Here is a 20,337-nt window from a genome sequence, read left to right on the forward strand (position 1 = left end):
TAGTGCTGCCTTCAAATTAAAAGCGTTGGTTGGCCAATTTTTGGATACTATCGTTTTTTGCTGATCCCTAACTTTCTGATATGCAGTCAGTCACACATTGCTTTCAAAGCTGTTTTAATATTGATTTTATTGCACCGTTCGTAAACATAATATAATTGTGTGGGCATTTTGCGCTTGCCATTGAAGTTCCTCGATCGCCACCCCCTGCATATTATAGCCTATCATATCATATATAGACTAAACAGTCAATGATCATTTGATCCTCCGTTAGCTAATCAAATAACCTTAGGCTATGATATAAATAGATTGAAATGAATAAAAACAATCAGGTTTGTAGCTATACGTGTTTTATTTTTAAAAATCTAAACCGGACGTATTGTTTTTATTCTAGCAGGCAGGCTTGACACTGGTCCTCCCAAACACACACCAACCCGCGCACGCACGCACGCACACACAGACACACGCACGCGCGCGCGCGCGCGCGCGCACACACACACACACACACACACACACACACACACACACACACACACACACACACACACACACACACACACACACACACACACACACACACACACACACACACACACGCACACACACCTTCGGCGCTCCAGTATGCTGGTCTGATCCTGATCTAGGGCAGGCTACAACCTCCACACGCACGGCTGTCTGCTATACACTTGTTATCACATCAGAGGTGAGAAAACAACTAACGCTAATTTATATTTTCATAATTAAGTAGCCTAGCTGTTTCTGTATTGGTGTTGCTGTGTTTTTTGCAATTGCATGTTTTATTAATGTGTATATTAAATAGGATGAATAACTGCTCAGTGCTCACTAACGGGCAACTTCGCGATTTATAATGTGGAAATATAGACTCTATGAGGTCGATTGGGAAATTATAGAATGGGCTAATTATAGATTTGTAATCAATAGTATTCGATATTATGGCAGGCAAGACAAATAGGCTACTGTAGACAATAATCACTCAGTGCTCTCTTTGTGCCATACTCGTTCAGATAAAAGTTGTTAATTATGACACTTAAGAGATTTTGACAGGAATGTGTTTTGGCTGACGGCGCTTGTTTACCTTTTGAGCATGCAGGACTTGTCAAGAGGTGTGTGTGCGTGTGTGTGCGTGTGTGTGTGTGTGTGGGGGGGGCAGCCCAAAATGTACATACGACATAGGACTCATGGTAGTAGTAAAAGGAAGCTGGCGTGTTTACTTTGGGGTGGGGGGGGGGGGGGGGGGGGGGGGTGATGATAAAGCATTAGGTAATTAGCCTATCTGAGCCTGTAGACTGGGTGACGCCAGGCTCCATAAAAGCAGCAGCGCACTGATGCCGCATTGGAAACCAGAGCTTGCGCGCTTTTGCTGTCATTGTAAACTCAGCTGTCTGTCTGCGGAAAACTAGGCAGTGTTGTTTACATTTCTATTATTATTTTTGATGAGCAGGAGACAGAATGTAGCCTTGTCCACATTCATCATCAGAGGAATAACTACCTAGAATTTCAAGAATCCCAATAAAAAGAGCTATAATAGAAGGATACAAGACGATACCATAGTGGATGGAATATCATAGCCTATCATCACCAGTCTATAGGTAAAAAAAAATAGGCTACAGCCTAATAGGCTACTCCCTATAGGAAGATTAAGGACTATAGCGGGATGGGGTGTGTAGAATTTGTGACTGGGATTCATACCTGAGAAATAGTTGGATAGTTCCCTGCATATTTTCCCAGTAATCTTTTTTGGATGAATGCACAAACGGAAATACAAGCAAACAACTCTCTCTCTCTCCCCCCCCCCCCCCCCCCCTCTCTCTCTCTCTCTTGTCCTGTGATGTGTTCTGGCCAGACAGTATGGCTCCTGGGCGTTAGTGGTATGGTATGACCATAGAAACAGAAGCCCTAGAAAGGACATGCCTCATTCTCAGTTATTCCAGAAAATGAGCCTGCATGGCCACCATCCTCTGATCTCTACCAAACATTTTCTGTTTGTTTTTAACTTTTTTTTTGCTACTTTTTAATGTTGTGATTGCTCTCCTTATAGGGAATAATAGTTGCTCAGTAGGCTATTTAGAAAAAATCAATTTGACGAAGAGAAAGGGGCCATGCAGATACGCCACCTAAGTGTTGAATAAGATATTTTTATTTTGTGGTGTTTTGGTCTAGATTTGATTCAGGCTGTTGTCATCAGTCTAGACCAGCCTGTCACTTAAAACAAGTTTCTTGTTGGGTCTTTGTTCCCCCTAACAAGTCAATCCCAAGTCTTCTTTGCTGCTTGACCTCTGGATTGTCTCCCCAGCCATGCCTTGGCTTCAGCTAAATTAGCAGCTAATGCTCTCTCTCTCTCACTTCTCTTGCCAGATGATTGAAACTTGACCTGGAAGTCTGGCTGTGTGAGGAATAAGCTTCCCTGCAGGAGGCTCATCTGGACCCCGAGCTGCCACACATCCCCTTCTGTGCCAACGCAGAGAGAGCAGATTTAGGGGTTTGCTCTGCTTTGCACTGGCAGTGGTCCAACTCGTCCACCAACGCTCAGTGCTGGGAAGTCACAGTGGAATAAAACGAAGAAAAAGACACAAGACTCATCACGCCACCTCTCTATCCTTATCTCTCTTCCTGTCCTCACGTGAACCCATCGGCTCAGCTAACCCCACCCACATCCCATCCGTCTCATTATGAACTCCTCCACCACCACTTCCATCACGTCCCTGTTCTCCTTCACCAGCCCGGCGGTGAAGCGCCTGCTGGGCTGGAAGCAAGGGGACGAGGAGGAGAAGTGGGCGGAGAAGGCTGTGGACTCTCTGGTGAAGAAACTGAAGAAGAAGAAGGGAGCCATGGAGGAGCTCGAGAGAGCCCTCAGCTGCCCTGGTCAGCCCAGTGAGTATAGCCGTGTTCGGGGATGGTTCACTCATTCACTCACTCACTCTTCCTCCTGTAGTGTTTATGGTATTAGTGCAGGGGTTCTCAAACTTTTTCACATCAAGGATCCCTAAACGGACACAAATTGGACCACGGACTCCCGTTCGATACGATTTTGTCCCAGGGTCCCCCATTCGATAAGATTTTTGCTTTTAGATGTTTTATTACAAAACCTGTATGAAACCCATGACCAAAATATATCATACATTCTGTTTCTTTTGATGGTAATAGTGAGAATAAATGATGACCCTTTTTGCTGACGACCCCCTGGAACCCCCCTTGAGGACCCCTGGGGGTTCCTGGACATGTAAACATCACCGCATTGCATTGTGGTACAGTATTTGGGAGAAAATGTAGGGTGCATTCGCTGTTCACTAGAAATTGTAGTGCATTGTGGGTATTTTGTAGTGGGCTTAATATAATATAGTGAATCAAATTAACAGTTGAGAATTCAGACTATTCCACTATTTTGGTTGTGAGCGGTTGTGAACAGGGCTAGATGTGTCTTGCTGAAAGGTGGCATGGTGGTCAAAATGTTCTTGAGTGTCACTCATTGTAAGCTGGTCTGGATAAGAGTGTCAGAGAAATACGGTAGTTTAAATGTGGACAATAACATGATAGATACTTGTATAATCACCACTGTAACACATTTGTGTCACCAATACGGCTGTGTTTTTTTTTTTATTAATTATTTAGTCTAGTCAAAAACATGTCAAAAATCACAAGTTCTCTGAGTCCAAAGTGATTCTTAATTGCTTACTTTAGTCTGACCAGGAGCCAAACAAGAGAAAGTAGTTATTATATAATGATATGAAATTGAGGAAAGCAAGATAATCTTAGCCTTTGTGAAGCTGTAACCAGCCACTATTTGGTATTTTACATTATGTACGGAATGTGCTGACATTAGAACAGGCCACCAAAGTAGAGTAAAAGCAACACGTTATCTCTTCTTAAGTTAGACCTTCCATGGACATCTCTGAGACATCCAGGAGCCATTCTGACAACAACACCTCTGGCATAGTCAGTTATGGCACAAAGGTTACAATAAGGTGAAACCTTACATTCCCTGAGGTGACCCCAGTTCAGCTGTTAACACATAAGTTGAATTTTCCTCCCAACACTTCAAGTTATGCTTTATTTATCCGCATTGGGAAATTCATCCTCTGCATTTGACCCATCCTCTACTAGGAACCTTCCTAGAACTAGGAGCAGTGGGCAGCCGCAGTGCAGCGCCCGGGGACCAACTCCAGTTCTTTTGCCATGTGCCTTGGTCAGGGGCACTGACAGGAGTATTAAACCTAACATACATGCCTTTTGATGGTGGGAGGAAACCGGAGCACCCGGAGAAACCCCACACAAACACGGGGAGAACATGCAAACTCCACACAGAAAGGACCTGGGACGGACCGGGTTTCGAAACCTGGACCTTCTTGCTGTGAGGCAACAGACACAGTACTAACCACTGATCCACCGTGCCTCACGGTGGTGAATAATTTCAGCTCTAGTCACCAAGATGAGCTGAGCTCTAGTGCCCCGTTCCATTTGTACTGGGAACTAGGAATCTCACAGTTCAAAGGTTAGGTGTGACGTCACCTAATCCCAGATTCCCTACCCTGTTCTCGGGGGAGCCTCGCCTAGCCTGGTTATAACCTTCCGGATTCGTGAACTCACGTTCTGTTTTGTTTTGCGGTTCCGTCTGGACTCCAAGCAGTCCACAGTGGGTGTGAGTACTTGCCTTGACAGACAACTCCTTCAGCCATTCAGCATCGTCAAATTCAGTCCTTCAGCCAATCAGCGTCGGAAACAGTCAAAATCCAAATCCACTCAGAAGAACGGCAAAAACGTCTTTTCCCACCGAGGAAACTCCGCTGTTGCATACTCCTGTTCTTGTTTAATTGTTGTTATTCAGTCTACCGGTTTTTCTGCAATAATTGGCCCATGCACTTTGTCATTTGTGAAAAGGCCCGCCCCCTGCTGGAGGCCAAACAGTCCTGCAGAACAAAACAAATGTGAGTTCACGGGATCGGATGTTTTACGAAGCCCAGCCCTGACCTCAAAATCCAAGATGGCAGCTCTGTGCTTCAACAGTAGATGACGTTGAAGCAACTGTTTATTAGCACTTCTGTCTTATTTGTGTCTCATGAAATCAGTCATACACAGAGTTCTGTCTAGCTTCTCTCTGTGGACATGTTGCTACAGTGTTTGTATGCACAAAAATACCATGAAACGCATTGTTATCAACTCTTATTGCTAACAATGGCTAGCTAGCGCTACCATGGTCTCGCTTGCCAGACTCTCCTAGCAAAGCGGCTGGGAGAGTCTGGCTGGCTCCACATCAATCGTTTTCAGCGTGTAGCAACGAGCTAGCGGATAGCACTGCTGTTGTTATTGTTTCAAAGGCAGCGGCGCAGGCATTTGAGCTCGGCAGATTCAACACGTACAGCATCAGAGGCATACAGATTTGACACGGGGGGCGTGGAAAGGAAATCCAAAAATGTTCGCAGCCGCAGTCAGAGCGGGTCGGAGCCAATTGCAGAGCTTGCAGGGAGCGGAATGGGATTTCCATCCGGCACCGACTGAAATGGTCGGCACCAATGGGAGAGCTATAGTCCACCATGCTGCTTCAACCCAGTCAGACTAGTGCTACCATAGCTCAGAGTGTTTTAATGGAACGCGGTAAACTTGGGTGTGACATCACTCAACTGGGATATTCCTAGTTCCCAATTCAAAGAGGCGATTCACACCTGGCATTAACATGCATTTTCAGTCATCAGATTGCAATCAGATAGTGCTTGACCACATTAGCATGATTTAATTTACACCTGGCGTTAACATGCGTTTTTGGTGATCAGATTGCAATCTGATTGCAATCTGATCACCCAAAATGGGTGTCCTCTCAATCTGCATACAGTTGCTGTATCCAGATTGAGAGGACACGTGTTCAATGTGTACACAATACATCACTGACCACCTCCGGGGCTGGTTTGGCCGATCAGATTGCAATCCATCTTCAATGTGTCTTGGGGGGCGTTTACACCTGTGCTATCAAGTGATAAAGCACAATCTGATTGCAATCTGATGACAGAAAACACATGTTAATGCCAGGTGTAAATGGCCTCAAAAAGAAATGCCCCATTAGTTACAATCAAACATCTGGCCGGCGCTATAGATTCATTTCCACCAAAACAACCCGGTTCAAAAACAGCTTTTTCCCCACTGCCATCAGGTCACTGAACTCCACCCACTCCTGAAGCAATACCCCATCCATAATTTCTGTTCATGTTGAATGTCCTGTATTTGTATGCTACGTGTGTATTGTTTTCATATCTGTACTGTCCATGTTTTTTCTGTTGACACAGTAGCTATTGTGCTATAATATGCTGCACCGAAAACAAATTCTGCCGACTTTGTTGTGCAGTCCTTAATCCGAATCTGAATCTGATCAGTTTAAAGGTGCAGTATAGTTTGCCTCCTCTGCTGACCAGTATTGATAAGCATGCACTTTAATTTAGCCATTTTTTTAACCTTCCTCAGGTAAGTGTGTGACAATCCCTCGGTCGCTGGACGGGAGGCTGCAGGTGTCCCACAGGAAGGGTCTGCCCCACGTCATCTACTGCCGAGTGTGGCGCTGGCCGGACCTGCAGTCCCACCATGAGCTCAAAGCCCTGGACTGCTGCGAGTTCGCCTTCGGCTCCAAGCAGAAGGACATCTGCATCAACCCCTACCACTACAGGCGTGTGGAGACACCAGGTACTACCACTACAGGCGTGTGGAGACACCAGGTACTACCACTACAGGCGTGTGGAGACACCAGGTACTACCACTACAGGCATGTGGAGACACCAGGTACTACCACGACAGGCGTGTGGAGACACCAGGTACTACAGGACGGGCGGGCTGCAAAGGAAATTCATAAAAAAGAAAAAAGAGAAAAAAAAAAGTTTTTTTTTTCTTCAATTATTTATTTGTATATTTTCATCTTTTTTGGGTAACGCTTTAGAATACAGCCCACAAATAAGCATGTAGTTATAGTATAACAACGGGGTTTAGGGCTGTAGTTATAGTCTAACTACGGGGTTTAAGGAGTGAATTAATACTTTAACTAGAGGGTAACAAGATCTGTACTTATGGTATAACTACGGGGTTTAAGGAGTGTAGTTATAGTATAACAACGGGGTTTAAGGAGTGTAGTTATAGTATAACAACGGGGTTTAAGGAGTGTAGTTATTAGGGGTGGGAGAAAAAATCGATTCACCTAAGTATTGCGATTTTTAATGTCACGATTTTTTGAATCGATCTTTTATTCCAGAATCGATAATCGCAAAAGCAAAAAAAATAAAAAAAATACTTTTTTTTTTTTTTTTTTTTTTTTGGTGCCCGCAGTCAGGCCACTCACTGAACAGCAGGCCAGGCGCTGCCTACTGGTTTACTAGTGGTTTTATTACTTTATTAGTTAGTCTGAAGTAATAATTACACTTCAGGGTTAAAGTGGGTGCATCTCATTGTAAAATTGGACTTGGCCCAAATTGGGCTTCAAACGGCCCAAATTGGGCTTCAAACGACCCAAATTGAGCTTCAAACGGCCCAAATTGGGCTTCAAACTACCCACATTGAGCTTCAAACGGCCCAAATTGGGCTTCAAACGGCCCAAATTTCACGCGCGTCGGCCCATATCGGCCTGGCCTGCTTGGTATCTAATGCCCGGCCTGAATTATGATCCCAGTCCGCCCCTGTTTTTAACTATATCGCCCAGCCCTACTCATGATATAATATACAGTCTCTAATGTATGATTCAACTTTTCCCATGTTCTAATCTAGTGGAAAAAAGCAAACAAACTGAAAAAAGAAAAGAAAAAAAGAAACAAAAATCGCAATAAATCGTAATATCGAATCGCAATAATCGTAGAATCGCAATACTTAAGAATCGCAATATATATCGAATCGGCACCCAAGTATCGTGATAGTATCGAATCGGGAGATAAGTGAATCGGCACAGCCCTAGTAGTTATAGTCTAACTACGGGGTTTAAGGAGTGAAAAAATACTTTAACTAGAGGGTAACAAGATCTGTACTTATAGTCTAACTACGGGGTCGCGGGCTGTATTATGAAGCAGGGGACCAATGTTTGTACTTATAGGCTAATTACGGGGTACCACACTGTACTTACAGGGTAACAACGGGGTTTAAGGAGTGTAGTTATAGTATAACAATGGGGTTTAAGGAGTGTAGTTAGAGTATAACAACGGGGTTTAAGGAGTGTAGTTATAGTATAACAACGGGGTTTAAGGAGTGTAGTTAGAGTATAACAACGGGGTTTAAGGAGTGTAGTTAGAGTATAACAACAGGGTTTAAGGAGTGTAGTTAGAGTATAACAACGGGGTTTAAGGAGTGTAGTTAGAGTATAACAACGGGGTTTAAGGAGTGAAAAAATACTTTAACTAGAGGGTAACAAGATCTGTACTTATAGTCTAAGGAGTGTAGTTATACTATAACTACACTCCTTAAACCCCGTAGTTATACTCTAACTACACTCCTTGAACCCCGTAGTTATACTCTAACTACACTCCTTAAACCCTGTTGTTATACTCTAACTACACTCCTTAAACCCCGTTGTTATACTCTAACTACACTCCTTAAACCCCGTTGTTATACTATAACTACACTCCTTAAACCCCGTTGTTATACTATAACTACACTCCTTAAACCCTGTTGTTATACTCTAAAAACACTCCTTAAACCCCGTTGTTATACTCTAACTACACTCCTTAAACCCCGTTGTTATACTATAACTACACTCCTTAAACCCCGTTGTTATACTCTAACTACACTCCTTAAACCCCGTTGTTATACTATAACTACACTCCTTAAACCCCGTTGTTATACTCTAACTACACTCCTTAAACCCCATTGTTATACTCTAACTACACTTCTTAAACCCCATTGTTATACTCTAACTACACTCCTTAAACCCCATTGTTATACTCTAACTACACTCCTTAAACCCTGTTGTTATACTATAACTACACTCCTTAAACCCCGTTGTTATACTATAACTACACTCCTTAAACCCCGTTGTTATACTCTAACTACACTCCTTAAACCCCGTTGTTATACTATAACTACACTCCTTAAACCCCGTTGTTATACTCTAACTACACTCCTTAAACCCCGTTGTTATACTATAACTACACTCCTTAAACCCCGTTGTTATACTCTAACTACACTCCTTAAACCCCGTTGTTATACTATAACTACACTCCTTAAACCCCGTTGTTATACTCTAACTACACTCCTTAAACCCCGTTGTTATACTATAACTACACTCCTTAAACCCCGTTGTTATACTCTAACTACACTTCTTAAACCCCATTGTTATACTCTAACTACACTCCTTAAACCCCGTTGTTATACTCTAACTACACTCCTTAAACCCCGTTGTTATACTCTAACTACACGCCTTAACCCCGTTGTTATACTCTAACTACACTCCTTAAACCCCGTTGTTATACTATAACTACACTCCTTAAACCCTGTTGTTATACTATAACTACACTCCTTAAACCCCATTGTTATACTATAACTACACTCCTTAAACCCGTAGTTATACTATAACTACACTCCTTAAACCCCGTAGTTATACTATAACTACACTCCTTAAACCCTGTAGTTACCCTGTAAGTACAGTGTGGTACCCCGTAATTAGCCTATAAGTACAAACATTGGTCCCCTGCTTCATAATACCGCCCGCGACCCCGTAGTTAGACTACAAGTACAGATCTTGTTACCCTCTAGTTAAAGTATTTTTTCACTGCTTAAACCCCGTAGTTAGACTATAACTACACTCCTTAAACCCCGTAGTTATACTATAACTACACTCCTTAAACCCCGTTGTTATACTATAACTACACTCCTTAAACCCCGTTGTTATACCATAAGTACAGATCTTGTTACCCTCTAGTTAAAGTATTAATTCACTCTTTAAACCCCATAGTTAGACTATAACTGCAGCCCTAAACCCCGTTGTTATACTATAACTACATGCTTATTTGCGGGCTGTATTCTAAAGCGTTACCCTTTTTTGCAATACAATACAAAGACAACATAAACAAAAACAACAAAATCCGATAAATAAATAAATAAAAATAAAATAAATAAATAATAACAACGGTCAAATAGACTCACAAATAGTGTATACAACAATAGACAAGGGTCAAGACAACAATTATTCTAAACGAGAGGACGAGTATATTCAGAGGTCCATGAGAGGTTCCTACGTTCTCAAAAAGACGTCCCCCTTAACCTAATCAAGGCATAGGTACACTGTTCCAGTCTCAATGTTTCATTCAAAGCTTTTTTAAACAAATTAAATGTTGGAGGTTTTTGGTGGTTCCAGTTAAGCAAGATGCATCTCTTAGGTGGTTATGATATTATGCTAGTCCGTTTGACAGACATGGGGTCTAGTGTCCTGTCCAGATCCACACCAAAAACATTCAAATTGGTTTTTGAGAGGAATAAATAAGTTCACTGTTGAGTTGTAATTTTACAAATAGTGAAAGCTTTCATGGGGTTCCAAGTAGAGCCACTGCTCCCCCCTCTCATTTTCTATATACTGTAGTAGGCTAAGAACAAGGATGACTGATCTGATACAGTGTACCCAAGCCAACTAGATTTGCAGTAATATGATCTTTTCTAACAGTATCTCTCTGCCTCTCCTCTCTCTCTCCCTTTCTCTTTCCCCTCCCCCTGCTCTCTCCCTCTCAGTGCTGCCACCTGTGTTGGTCCCGCGCCACAGCGAGTTCAACCCTCAGCACAGTTTGCTGGCCAAGTTCAGGAACGCCTCCTTGCACAATGAGCCCCTGATGCCCCAGAATGCCACCTACCCAGACTCCTTCCCTCCTCTGCCATGCTCCTCCTTCTCCTCCTCGCCCTCCTCCTCCTCCCTCGCCCAGTCGCCCACCTCGCAGAGTTACCCCAACTCCCCCAACAGCGCTGCAGAGCCCGGCAGTCCTTACCACATAACAGGTAGGAACACAAACACAAACTCATTTCTAGTATTACTGTAGGTAGTGGAGCAGATTTGTTCAAATGAGACCTCATGGGGGCCGGATTATTTTTGGCAATTTTTTTTATTTTATTTATTTATACAGGTGGAGTGTCACTGAGAGTGATGCTATCTTTTTCAGGAGTGCCCTGTTCTCTCTCTCTCTCTCTCTCTCTCTCTCTCTCTCTCTCTCTCTCACACACTCTCACTCACTCACACACACACACACACACACACACACACACACACACACACACACACACACACACACACACACACACACACACACACACACACACACACACACACACACACCAAGAAACCAATAACCTAGCCATAAACTGTTGTTAACCTGCTTTTAAAAGTGTTCAGTGTGGGGGCCTCTCAGGTTCTCAGGCAGGGTGTTCCATCTCTTTGGGGCATAGATACAAAAGGCAGCCTCCCCTGCTTTAGACTTGCTATGGATGGTTAAAAGGCCGCTGTCTGTGGATTTGAGAGATCTTGCTGGATTGTATATATTATATTAGCATGTCTTTGATATACTGATGTGCAAGGTCATTTAAAGCTTTATAAACAAGTAGCAAGATTTTAAACTCGATTCTGGTTTGGACGGGGAGCCAATGCAGAGACTTGAGAACAGGTGTGATATGTTAAAAAAAAATTGTCCCAGTGAGGACACGTGCAGCTGCATTTTGAATTAGCTGCAGTCGCTTCACAGCTGAGTTAGGGAGGCCGGTGAATAGACCGTTACAATAGTCTAGTCTACTTGTTATAAAAGCATGAATTAACTTCTCAGAGTCTGGTTTAGATAAAAAAATAATCTGTTTTTTTTAATTGATAGAAGGCTGATCTTGTTAATTGATTAATATGGCTGTTAAAGTTTAGATCGCTGTCTAAAATAATGCCAAAGTCATAAGTGCTACAGAAGGCATTTCATAGAACTATCAACAATGATATATTCTGTTTGAATATCTGAGTAGGCTAATTCAACAATTATGTTTCCAGAATAGCTGGTTCAGATACTGTGGTTCGCTGCCCTGTGATCAGGAGGTTTAAGGCTGTTTTATGGTTAGATAAGTGTCACAAGTGTGTGTCTTACGAAAAGTGTCGGACGAGACTGAGGCATTCATGCTCAAACGACGTATTGGGAGAGATCGAGATGTCTGCACAAGCTGTCACGCACACACACACACACACACACACACACACACACACACACACACACACACACACACACACACACACACACACACACACACACATTTGACACTTGAGCTATGGTAAAGAATCAAGCTGACATTATAGTAAATAGTGCAGTGCCCGTGGCACATAGTCACAGTGTGGTACGGCGACACTACCGCCCTTGAGAGGAAACGGTTGGAAAGGGTGGTACGCATAGCGTCCAAAATCACCGGCCACGACCTTCCATCCGTTTCCTCCATCTATGCCACACGGACCAAACGCAAGATGCAGAGGGTGATCGCCGACCCCTCCCACCCTGCTAGCTCTCTCTTTAAACTCATGCCCTCAGGTAGGAGGCTTCAGTCTCTGAGGTGCAGGACCTCCCGTCTCAGGAACAGCACTTATCCTGAGGCGGTTCGCCTCCTGAACTCTGACCCTCTTTGTATTCGCACCTTAAATCGCACCTTAAATCCGTAGGCTTGAATTGAACTTGAACTTGAATTGCACTTTATAGGCAGCTCGATACTGCTTTTATGAACAAATGCTGCTTGTAAAACTGTGCACTTTATTTATCTATTTCAGCCTCTCTCATATTTTATGTAGTGTTTTTTTCCACTTTTTTATTCTCTTTTGTGTCTGAATCTGTGATTTGTTATGTCTGTTTTTATGTCTGTTCTTTAGAGCTGCACTGAAACAAATTCCAATCAACTGTGTTGACATGGCAATAAAGTATTGAATCTTGAATCTTGAATCTTGAATCATATATGAGCTTTACCCAGGATACAAATAATAATTTTATACTTTTTAAATTCTAGTTTATTGGTCTTTATTATGTTAGTATAGTAATTTTACCACAGGTTGGAGGGGTGGGTATGGCTATGTGTTAGGGGTAGGACCATTTTCCATGTCGAAAATGATTAGCCGTGTTGTTAAGGTACCACCAAACATCATCATCATCATCATAACTACAGTAAAAGGGAGCAAATGATTATTATGTCACTCAACTGGAAGTGATGTCATCAGTGATGTCACTTGATTGTGCATTGTGACATCACTGATGTCACACACAGCGGACAAGCCTAGGAATCGAGCACATGTAGCGCGCGAGATGCCTAGTTGCATAAACTTGTCATAAGGCTGAATGGCTGGGCTTGGGTTTCAAGGTATTAGTACTATGAGCCTGGACAGACATGAATGTAGACAGCAACTTGACCTGTTGTATTTCTAGTTCCATTTCTATCCTCTTCCTCTGCTCTGTCATGTGCTTTTCCAGCAGAGACTCCCCCACCTCCGTACAGCATGATGGAGACGCCCACCCCTCAAGAAGATGTGAAGCCCAGCAACACCCCAAATACCACCAAACTCATACTTTCCGCTCCCCATAGAGGTAAGTGAAGTGTTCACACAGCCAGGTATACCACTGATATACTGTATATAATACCATGTATATAATACCATGTACTGTATATGTGCAGTGTGCACTACCAGTCAAAAGTTTGGACACACCTGATATGTTTATCAATAGCCATTTTCATCAAAAGCTATATGCTTGAATGTTTGTTTCTTAATGCCTTAATGTTAATGCCTATGTATTAATTTCTTTCCAAAGCTTTTGCCTTTGATTCTAAAATAAACTGTAAGATCGTTTTGATTTGTTCAAGAATATTTTGGCCCCTAATTTGATTTTCTTTCTTTCGATTTCTGTCTTTACTATTATTCTAAAATGGAGGGGGGGCGAAAAAGCGGTAATTTAGCATTTGCGCTTGTTTAGTGAGGGCTGAGTGCTGCGCGCAGCGCAAATTGTGGGCGTGTTCTCCCTCCCTCCTGCTGTTTGCGGCCGGTGCAAATGCTTTAAATGGGTGTGTTTATAACGAGAATTATGGGCCACATAGATTGGTCTGACCCCAGAGTCTGGGCGTTACACAAATCAGACCAATCCAATTCCCTCTCTGACTCCCTTTACCCATCACGTGGTGGAGGACCCAACACATATCTGGAATCGATCATAAAAAAAGAAATACATTTTCACCTCATAGTTTTCACATAAATCACCTAAATAATGTTATTTTTTAATGTGCGTTCAAGGGAATATCAAACAGGTGTTGTCTGTTCATTTTAAGAATGGCATAAATGTTTCTGCAAATTAATTTGAATGAATTCAATGCATGCTGTAATCTCCATCGCATCATATACCCATAACACTGTAATTCTTTATCAAGAAATACTCTGGTTAATCTATTTTGTTAACCTTTTGTCCTTTCAAAATCATGCATTAAAAAGAGTTTCCGTCACCCCACCGCTCCACAGTGCCAATGAGCATCATCGTTTTCTCTCTCTCTGGCAGAAAAAATAGATACTGACAATTATCTAATGAATTGGAGGATGAACAAGTTCAGATTCAATTTAGATAAACCAATAGAAACTAATAAAAAAAGGTGATAATGAAAATTGGTGCTGATGGAACGATCAACTGATGATCAGCAATATTCTCACAGTAATATGTTAATGTTACCATTATAAGCCCAGGAGAGCAGAAAATTATATAATGAGCCATGCACATGGGAATTAAAACGTAGCATTAATTTTCACAAATCATTTGACCAGGGGACAATGTGCCTCCGTTGTGTCTTGCTGTTCCTGCTCCACCATGGTACTCCGGAGGCCATCCCCTGAAGAAACAAACGACACTGTGTTATATTAATCACTATAACATTAACGCCACCAAATTTCAGTTACAGTATAGCAACGGTACTCGCCACCTTGCTCACATGTTTACGTTAGCACACAATCGCTAATCGAGCTAGCGTTAGCTTACAAACATGAGCATCACTCAAACAGTCCAACATAGCAGAGCACCAAGTGCGCGATCAAATCCACCTCAGTTATAACGTTTAGAGTTTACCCAGAGATATAATAAGTATAATAGCAGTTTACCTTGTGGAGGCTTAGCAGCAGCTAGCAGGCTGGAGGCTCAGACCACACCATGGTCTCTTGGCCAGGGCCCGGACAAGACGGTGGTCGGCTGGCTGGACTCCTACTCGCCCATACCTTCGGGCTAAAAGTTATTATATTTGTTTTCCTGGACCGTTTCATCACTGCAACCAGCCAGCCAGCGAGCAAGCTAGCAACCAGAAGCAAACAACAAGATGGCAGTCAGTTCAAGCCCGTGAGACAAATTCGGAAACTCCCCCCCGCCCCCTCTCCCCATACTTCCGTGTAGAATTAATCCATTCAACCAATCAACGATGAGCAGGAAGCGGGAGATTCAAGCCTCATTTTGTTCCATCAAAACCCAATGGGTGACGTCACGCTCACTTAATCCATCTATTATACTATCTATGGAAAAAACTTACACAAATTAATCAAAGTATAGACTTTATGCATCTTAAAATATGTTTAGAGGGGATCTTTTAAGTTGAATAGTATTTGAATCATATTAATATGACATGTTTCTATTAGCTTTGCACAGTAAATAGTTTTTACTTTTATACTCGAGTACATTTCAGAGCCTGTACTTTTTACTTTTACTTGAGTAAACAAGTTGAATCAGTACTTCTACTTTTACCGGAGTCTTTTTTTTACACAATTAACTACTTTTCCCATCTCTGCTCGTCCCTTCCTTGTGTCCCTGTTGCAGACTTACGGCCGGTGTGTTACGAGGAGCCGGAGTACTGGTGCTCCATAGCCTACTATGAGCTCAACAACCGGGTGGGAGAGACGTTCCACGCCGTGTCCCGCAGCGTCCTGGTGGACGGCTTCACAGACCCCTCCAACAACAAGAACCGCTTCTGCCTCGGCTTGTTGTCCAACGTCAACCGCAACTCCACCATCGAACACACACGCAGGCACATAGGCAAAGGTAGGATGGAGTACCTCTGTGGTAACGCATACGCAGGCACATAGGCAAAGGTAGGATGGAGTACCTCTGTGGTAAACGCATACGCAGGCACATAGGCAAAGGTAGGATGGAGTACCTCTGTGGTAAACGCATACGCAGGCACATAGGCAAAGGTAGGATGGAGTACTCACAACAGAAATAAATGGGTAAACCCAAGAAGGACCTGGAGCACTCGATTCACTGGAATAAATGTAATTCACTTATAGGTGCAGACCAACGTTTCGACACGACAGCGTCTTCATCAGAGTCAAGATGCTGCCGCGTCGAAACGTTGGTCTGCACCTATAAGTGAATTAAATGTATTCCAGTGAATCAAGTGCTCCAGGTCCTTCTTGGGTTTACCCATTTATTACACTGTCCTGTCCTGAGAGCACCGACCTCCCTCTGTGGAGGGGGCTGAAGCGCAAGAGACTCCTCTACCTTGGTAGGATGGAGTACCTCTGTGGTTTATTTGTGATAATGGCATCACACACGCAGGCACATAGGCAAAGGTACCATAGAACACACATGCAGGCACATAGGCAAAGGTACCATAGAACACACATGCAGGCACATAGGCAAAGGTACCATAGAACACACACGCAGGCACATAGGCAAAGGTACCATAGAACACACACGCATGCACATAGGCAAAGGTACCATAGAACACACACGCATGCACATAGGCAAAGGTACCATAGAATACACACGCAGGCACATAGGCAAAGGTACCATAGAACACACACGCATGCACATAGGCAAAGGTACCATAGAACACACACGCAGGCACATAGGCAAAGGTACCATAGAACACACACGCAGGCACATAGGCAAAGGTACCATAGAACACACACGCAGGCACATAGGCAAAGGTACCATAGAACACACACGCAGGCACATAGGCAAAGGTACCATAGAACACACACGCAGGCACATAGGCAAAGGTACCATAGAACACACACGCATGCACATAGGCAAAGGTACCATAGAACACACACGCAGGCACATAGGCAAAGGTACCATAGAACACACACGCAGGCACATAGGCAAAGGTACCATAGAACACACACGCAGGCACATAGGCAAAGGTACCATAGAACACACACGCAGGCACATAGGCAAAGGTACCATAGAACACACACGCAGGCACATAGGCAAAGGTACCATAGAACACACACGCAGGCACATAGGCAAAGGTACCATAGAACACACACGCAGGCACATAGGCAAAGGTACCATAGAACACACACGCAGGCACATAGGCAAAGGTACCATAGAACACACACCCATGCACATAGGCAAAGGTACCATAGAACACACACGCAGGCACTTAGGCAAAGGTACCATAGAACACACACGCAGGCACATAGGCAAAGGTACCATAGAACACACACGCAGGCACATAGGCAAAGGTACCATAGAACACACACGCAGGCACTTAGGCAAAGGTACCATAGAACACACACGCAGGCACATAGGCAAAGGTAGGATGGAGTACCTCTGTGCTTTATTTGTGATAATGGCATCTCTTTTGCATAATTTGTTTTATGCTTCTTCTTTTTTTTAACCTTTTCTGTTTTCTCCCCAATTGTACTTCGCCAAATCCCTGTCTCGGTTGTTGCTCCATCATGCCCACTGCCGATCTGGAGAGAGTTGTACTAGCACATGCTTCCTCTGATACATGTGCAGTCGCCAGCCGCTTCTTTTCACCTGACAGTGAGGAGTTTCGCTGGAAGGACGTAGCACAAGAGAGGAGTAACAATGTCTTTTTTTTTTTTTATCTCTCCCCTCTTCTCTCAGGTTTGCACCTGTACTATGTGGGTGGGGAGGTGTACGCCGAGTGCTTGAGCGACAGCAGCATCTTTGTCCAGAGCCGCAACTGTAACTTCCAGCATGGCTTCCATGCCACCACGGTGTGTAAGATCCCCAGCGGCTGCAGCCTCAAGATCTTCAACAACCAGCTGTTCGCTCAGCTCCTCTCCCAGTCCGTCAACCATGGCTTCGAGGTGGTCTACGAGCTCACCAAGATGTGCACCATCCGCATGAGCTTCGTCAAGGTAACGTGTGGAGGGCACGCGTAGGGTTAATCTTAAACTTTCAAATGTGTGGTTTGGGGTTAGATTAGATGACCTGTAGTCTTGCTTGCCAAACTATCTATTTCGAGAGGCTGGCTCCTCATATTCTCACTCTGGTATAGCGGGGGAAAAGGCTCTGTTATCTTTACAACCATCCACCGAAAGTACCAAGCAGGCCTGCTTTATTGCACAATCCAAATCTTCATCAAAACTCGCCATTTGCAGCATGTAGCTTGCTTGCTAGTGTTGTTGTTTCACAGCGGCTAAGGCATTTGAGAGTGACATGCAGGGGGCGGCTGTAGCTCAGGAGGTAGAGCGGGTCGTCACTAATCGCTTTGGATGAAAGAGGTCGGTGGTTCGATTCCCGGCTCCTCCAGTCTGCATGTCGAAGTGTCCTTGGGCAAGATACTGAAACCCAAATTGCTCCTGATGGTGTGCCAGCACCCTGTGTGGCAGCTTGCCACCATCGGTGTATGAATGGGTGAATGTATACCTACTGATTGTAAAGCGCTTTGGATAAAAGCGCTATATAAATGCAGGCCATTTACTATTTAGGGAGCGGAAAGGGATTTCCCTTCGCTCCAAGTGAAATAGTCGGAGCCAATGGCAGAGCTTATCATTTCTATTAAATACTAGGAGTGTAACAGTTCACAAAATTCACGGTTCGGTACAGTGATGTCACGCTTCAGTACGTTTTCCATACAGCAAAAAAGTAGAAATGCCAGAGAAGCTTCCTTGATTTTTAAATTAATTTGTATTTATTTTATTATTTTCACTGTGTATTTTACATTTTTATTTAAATTTACGACAATGTTTGTAACACATTTTGTCTTTTTTGTCTCAGTTTTAGTTGGCAATTTTGTAGAAGACTTGCACTGTTCAGGAGTGAAACATTTGTTCGGTTTGCAATGCATATTGAACCTAAAGCCGTGCACCTAAACAGTTCGGTATTAATCTGCGTAATGTTACACCCATATGAAATACCCACATGGCTAAATACAAAGAGTTGAATTTCTACTGTGGATTTTCTGCAGTAAATCTGATGTTCTTTTCATAACGGCTCTCGCCTGCAGTGATGTGAGCATGTCAACATGATGATACAGCCTCCTCCCGTTACCTACACACATCCACTTAGCAGCTATTGATTAGAGTTATAAACTGAGCTGCCAACATGCATAGTTGAGATTTTGAATGTTGTTCCCTTTCCTTTAGGGTTGGGGTGCGGAATACCATCGTCAGGATGTGACCAGCACCCCCTGCTGGATTGAGGTGCACCTGCATGGGCCGTTGCAGTGGCTGGACAAGGTCCTCACACAGATGGGCTCCCCACACAACCCGATCTCCTCAGTGTCCTAACACATACACACTCTTCAGTGTCCTAACACATACACACTCTTCAGTGTCCTAACACATACACACTCTTCCCGTGTGGTCTGGGTCCTACACACAGGTAGTGTCTTCCCGTGTGGTCTTAGTCCTACACACAGGTAGTCTCTTCCCGTGTGGTTTGGGTCCTACACACAGGTAGTCTCTTCCCGTGTGGTCTGGGTCCTACACACAGGTAGTCTCTTCCCGTGTGGTTTGGGTCCTACACACAGGTAGTCTCTTCCCGTGTGGTCTTAGTCCTACACACAGGTAGTCTCTTCCCGTGTGGTCTTAGTCCTACACACAGGTAGTCTCTTCCCGTGTGGTTTGGGTCCTACACACAGGTAGTCTCTTCCCGTGTGGTTTGGGTCCTACACACAGGTAGTCTCTTCCCGACGCATGTGGTCTCAGTCCTACACACAGGTAGTCTCTTCCCGTGTGGTCTCAGTCCTACACACAGGTAGTCGTAGATTCTGTATGTATTGCCACTCCCAGGTTTTCTGTCCTCCACTCCTTCTCCTCATCTCATACACATTTATAGCGGTCCTAAAATTTTTGCAGTTTTGTCAGCTTTGTCATGTCTTGTTCTCTCAGCTGCAACGCCCTGAATTTCATTTTGCTAATTTACGGCCTGTGTAGTTCCAATGATCAAGTGTTTCATTTCAGTAAAACTATGATACTGCATTTATTGGGACATATTAACTGCAGTCCAAGACAAGGACACATGGGATTTACTGTACATGTAGGTACTAAAAGACTTGTGATTAAATGTTACGTTATTAGTATGTGTTGTGTATTTCCTGTTTGACTTCATGTACCGATTGATTTTTACTTGTTCAATTAAAGTTTTCTCTCTCGCAAATCTA

At 43.6% G+C, this 20,337-nt stretch overlaps 1 protein-coding gene across 2 annotated transcripts; it reads left to right on the forward strand.

Annotated features, from left to right (window-relative positions):
* Positions 1-579: 579 nt before the first annotated feature.
* Positions 580-20,311, forward strand: smad9 (SMAD family member 9). 2 transcript variants are annotated; one of them, XM_083642790.1, is made up of 8 exons: positions 580-700; positions 2,374-2,889; positions 6,466-6,681; positions 10,693-10,953; positions 13,428-13,541; positions 15,792-16,013; positions 17,832-18,088; positions 19,319-20,311. In XM_083642790.1, exons 2-8 carry the CDS (start codon positions 2,688-2,690, stop codon positions 19,460-19,462), a joined length of 1,416 nt encoding a protein of 471 aa, XP_083498916.1. In that variant the 5' UTR covers positions 580-700; positions 2,374-2,687; the 3' UTR covers positions 19,463-20,311. The 2 variants fall into 2 exon arrangements, with proteins under 2 accessions (XP_083498916.1, XP_083498917.1); XM_083642791.1 differs by having other exon boundaries at positions 13,431-13,541.
* The last annotated feature ends 26 nt before the right edge of the window (positions 20,312-20,337 follow it).

This window comes from Poromitra crassiceps, assembly GCF_964638095.1.
Source record: "Poromitra crassiceps genome assembly, chromosome: 1".
Classification (NCBI taxonomy): Eukaryota; Metazoa; Chordata; class Actinopteri; order Beryciformes; family Melamphaidae; genus Poromitra; species Poromitra crassiceps.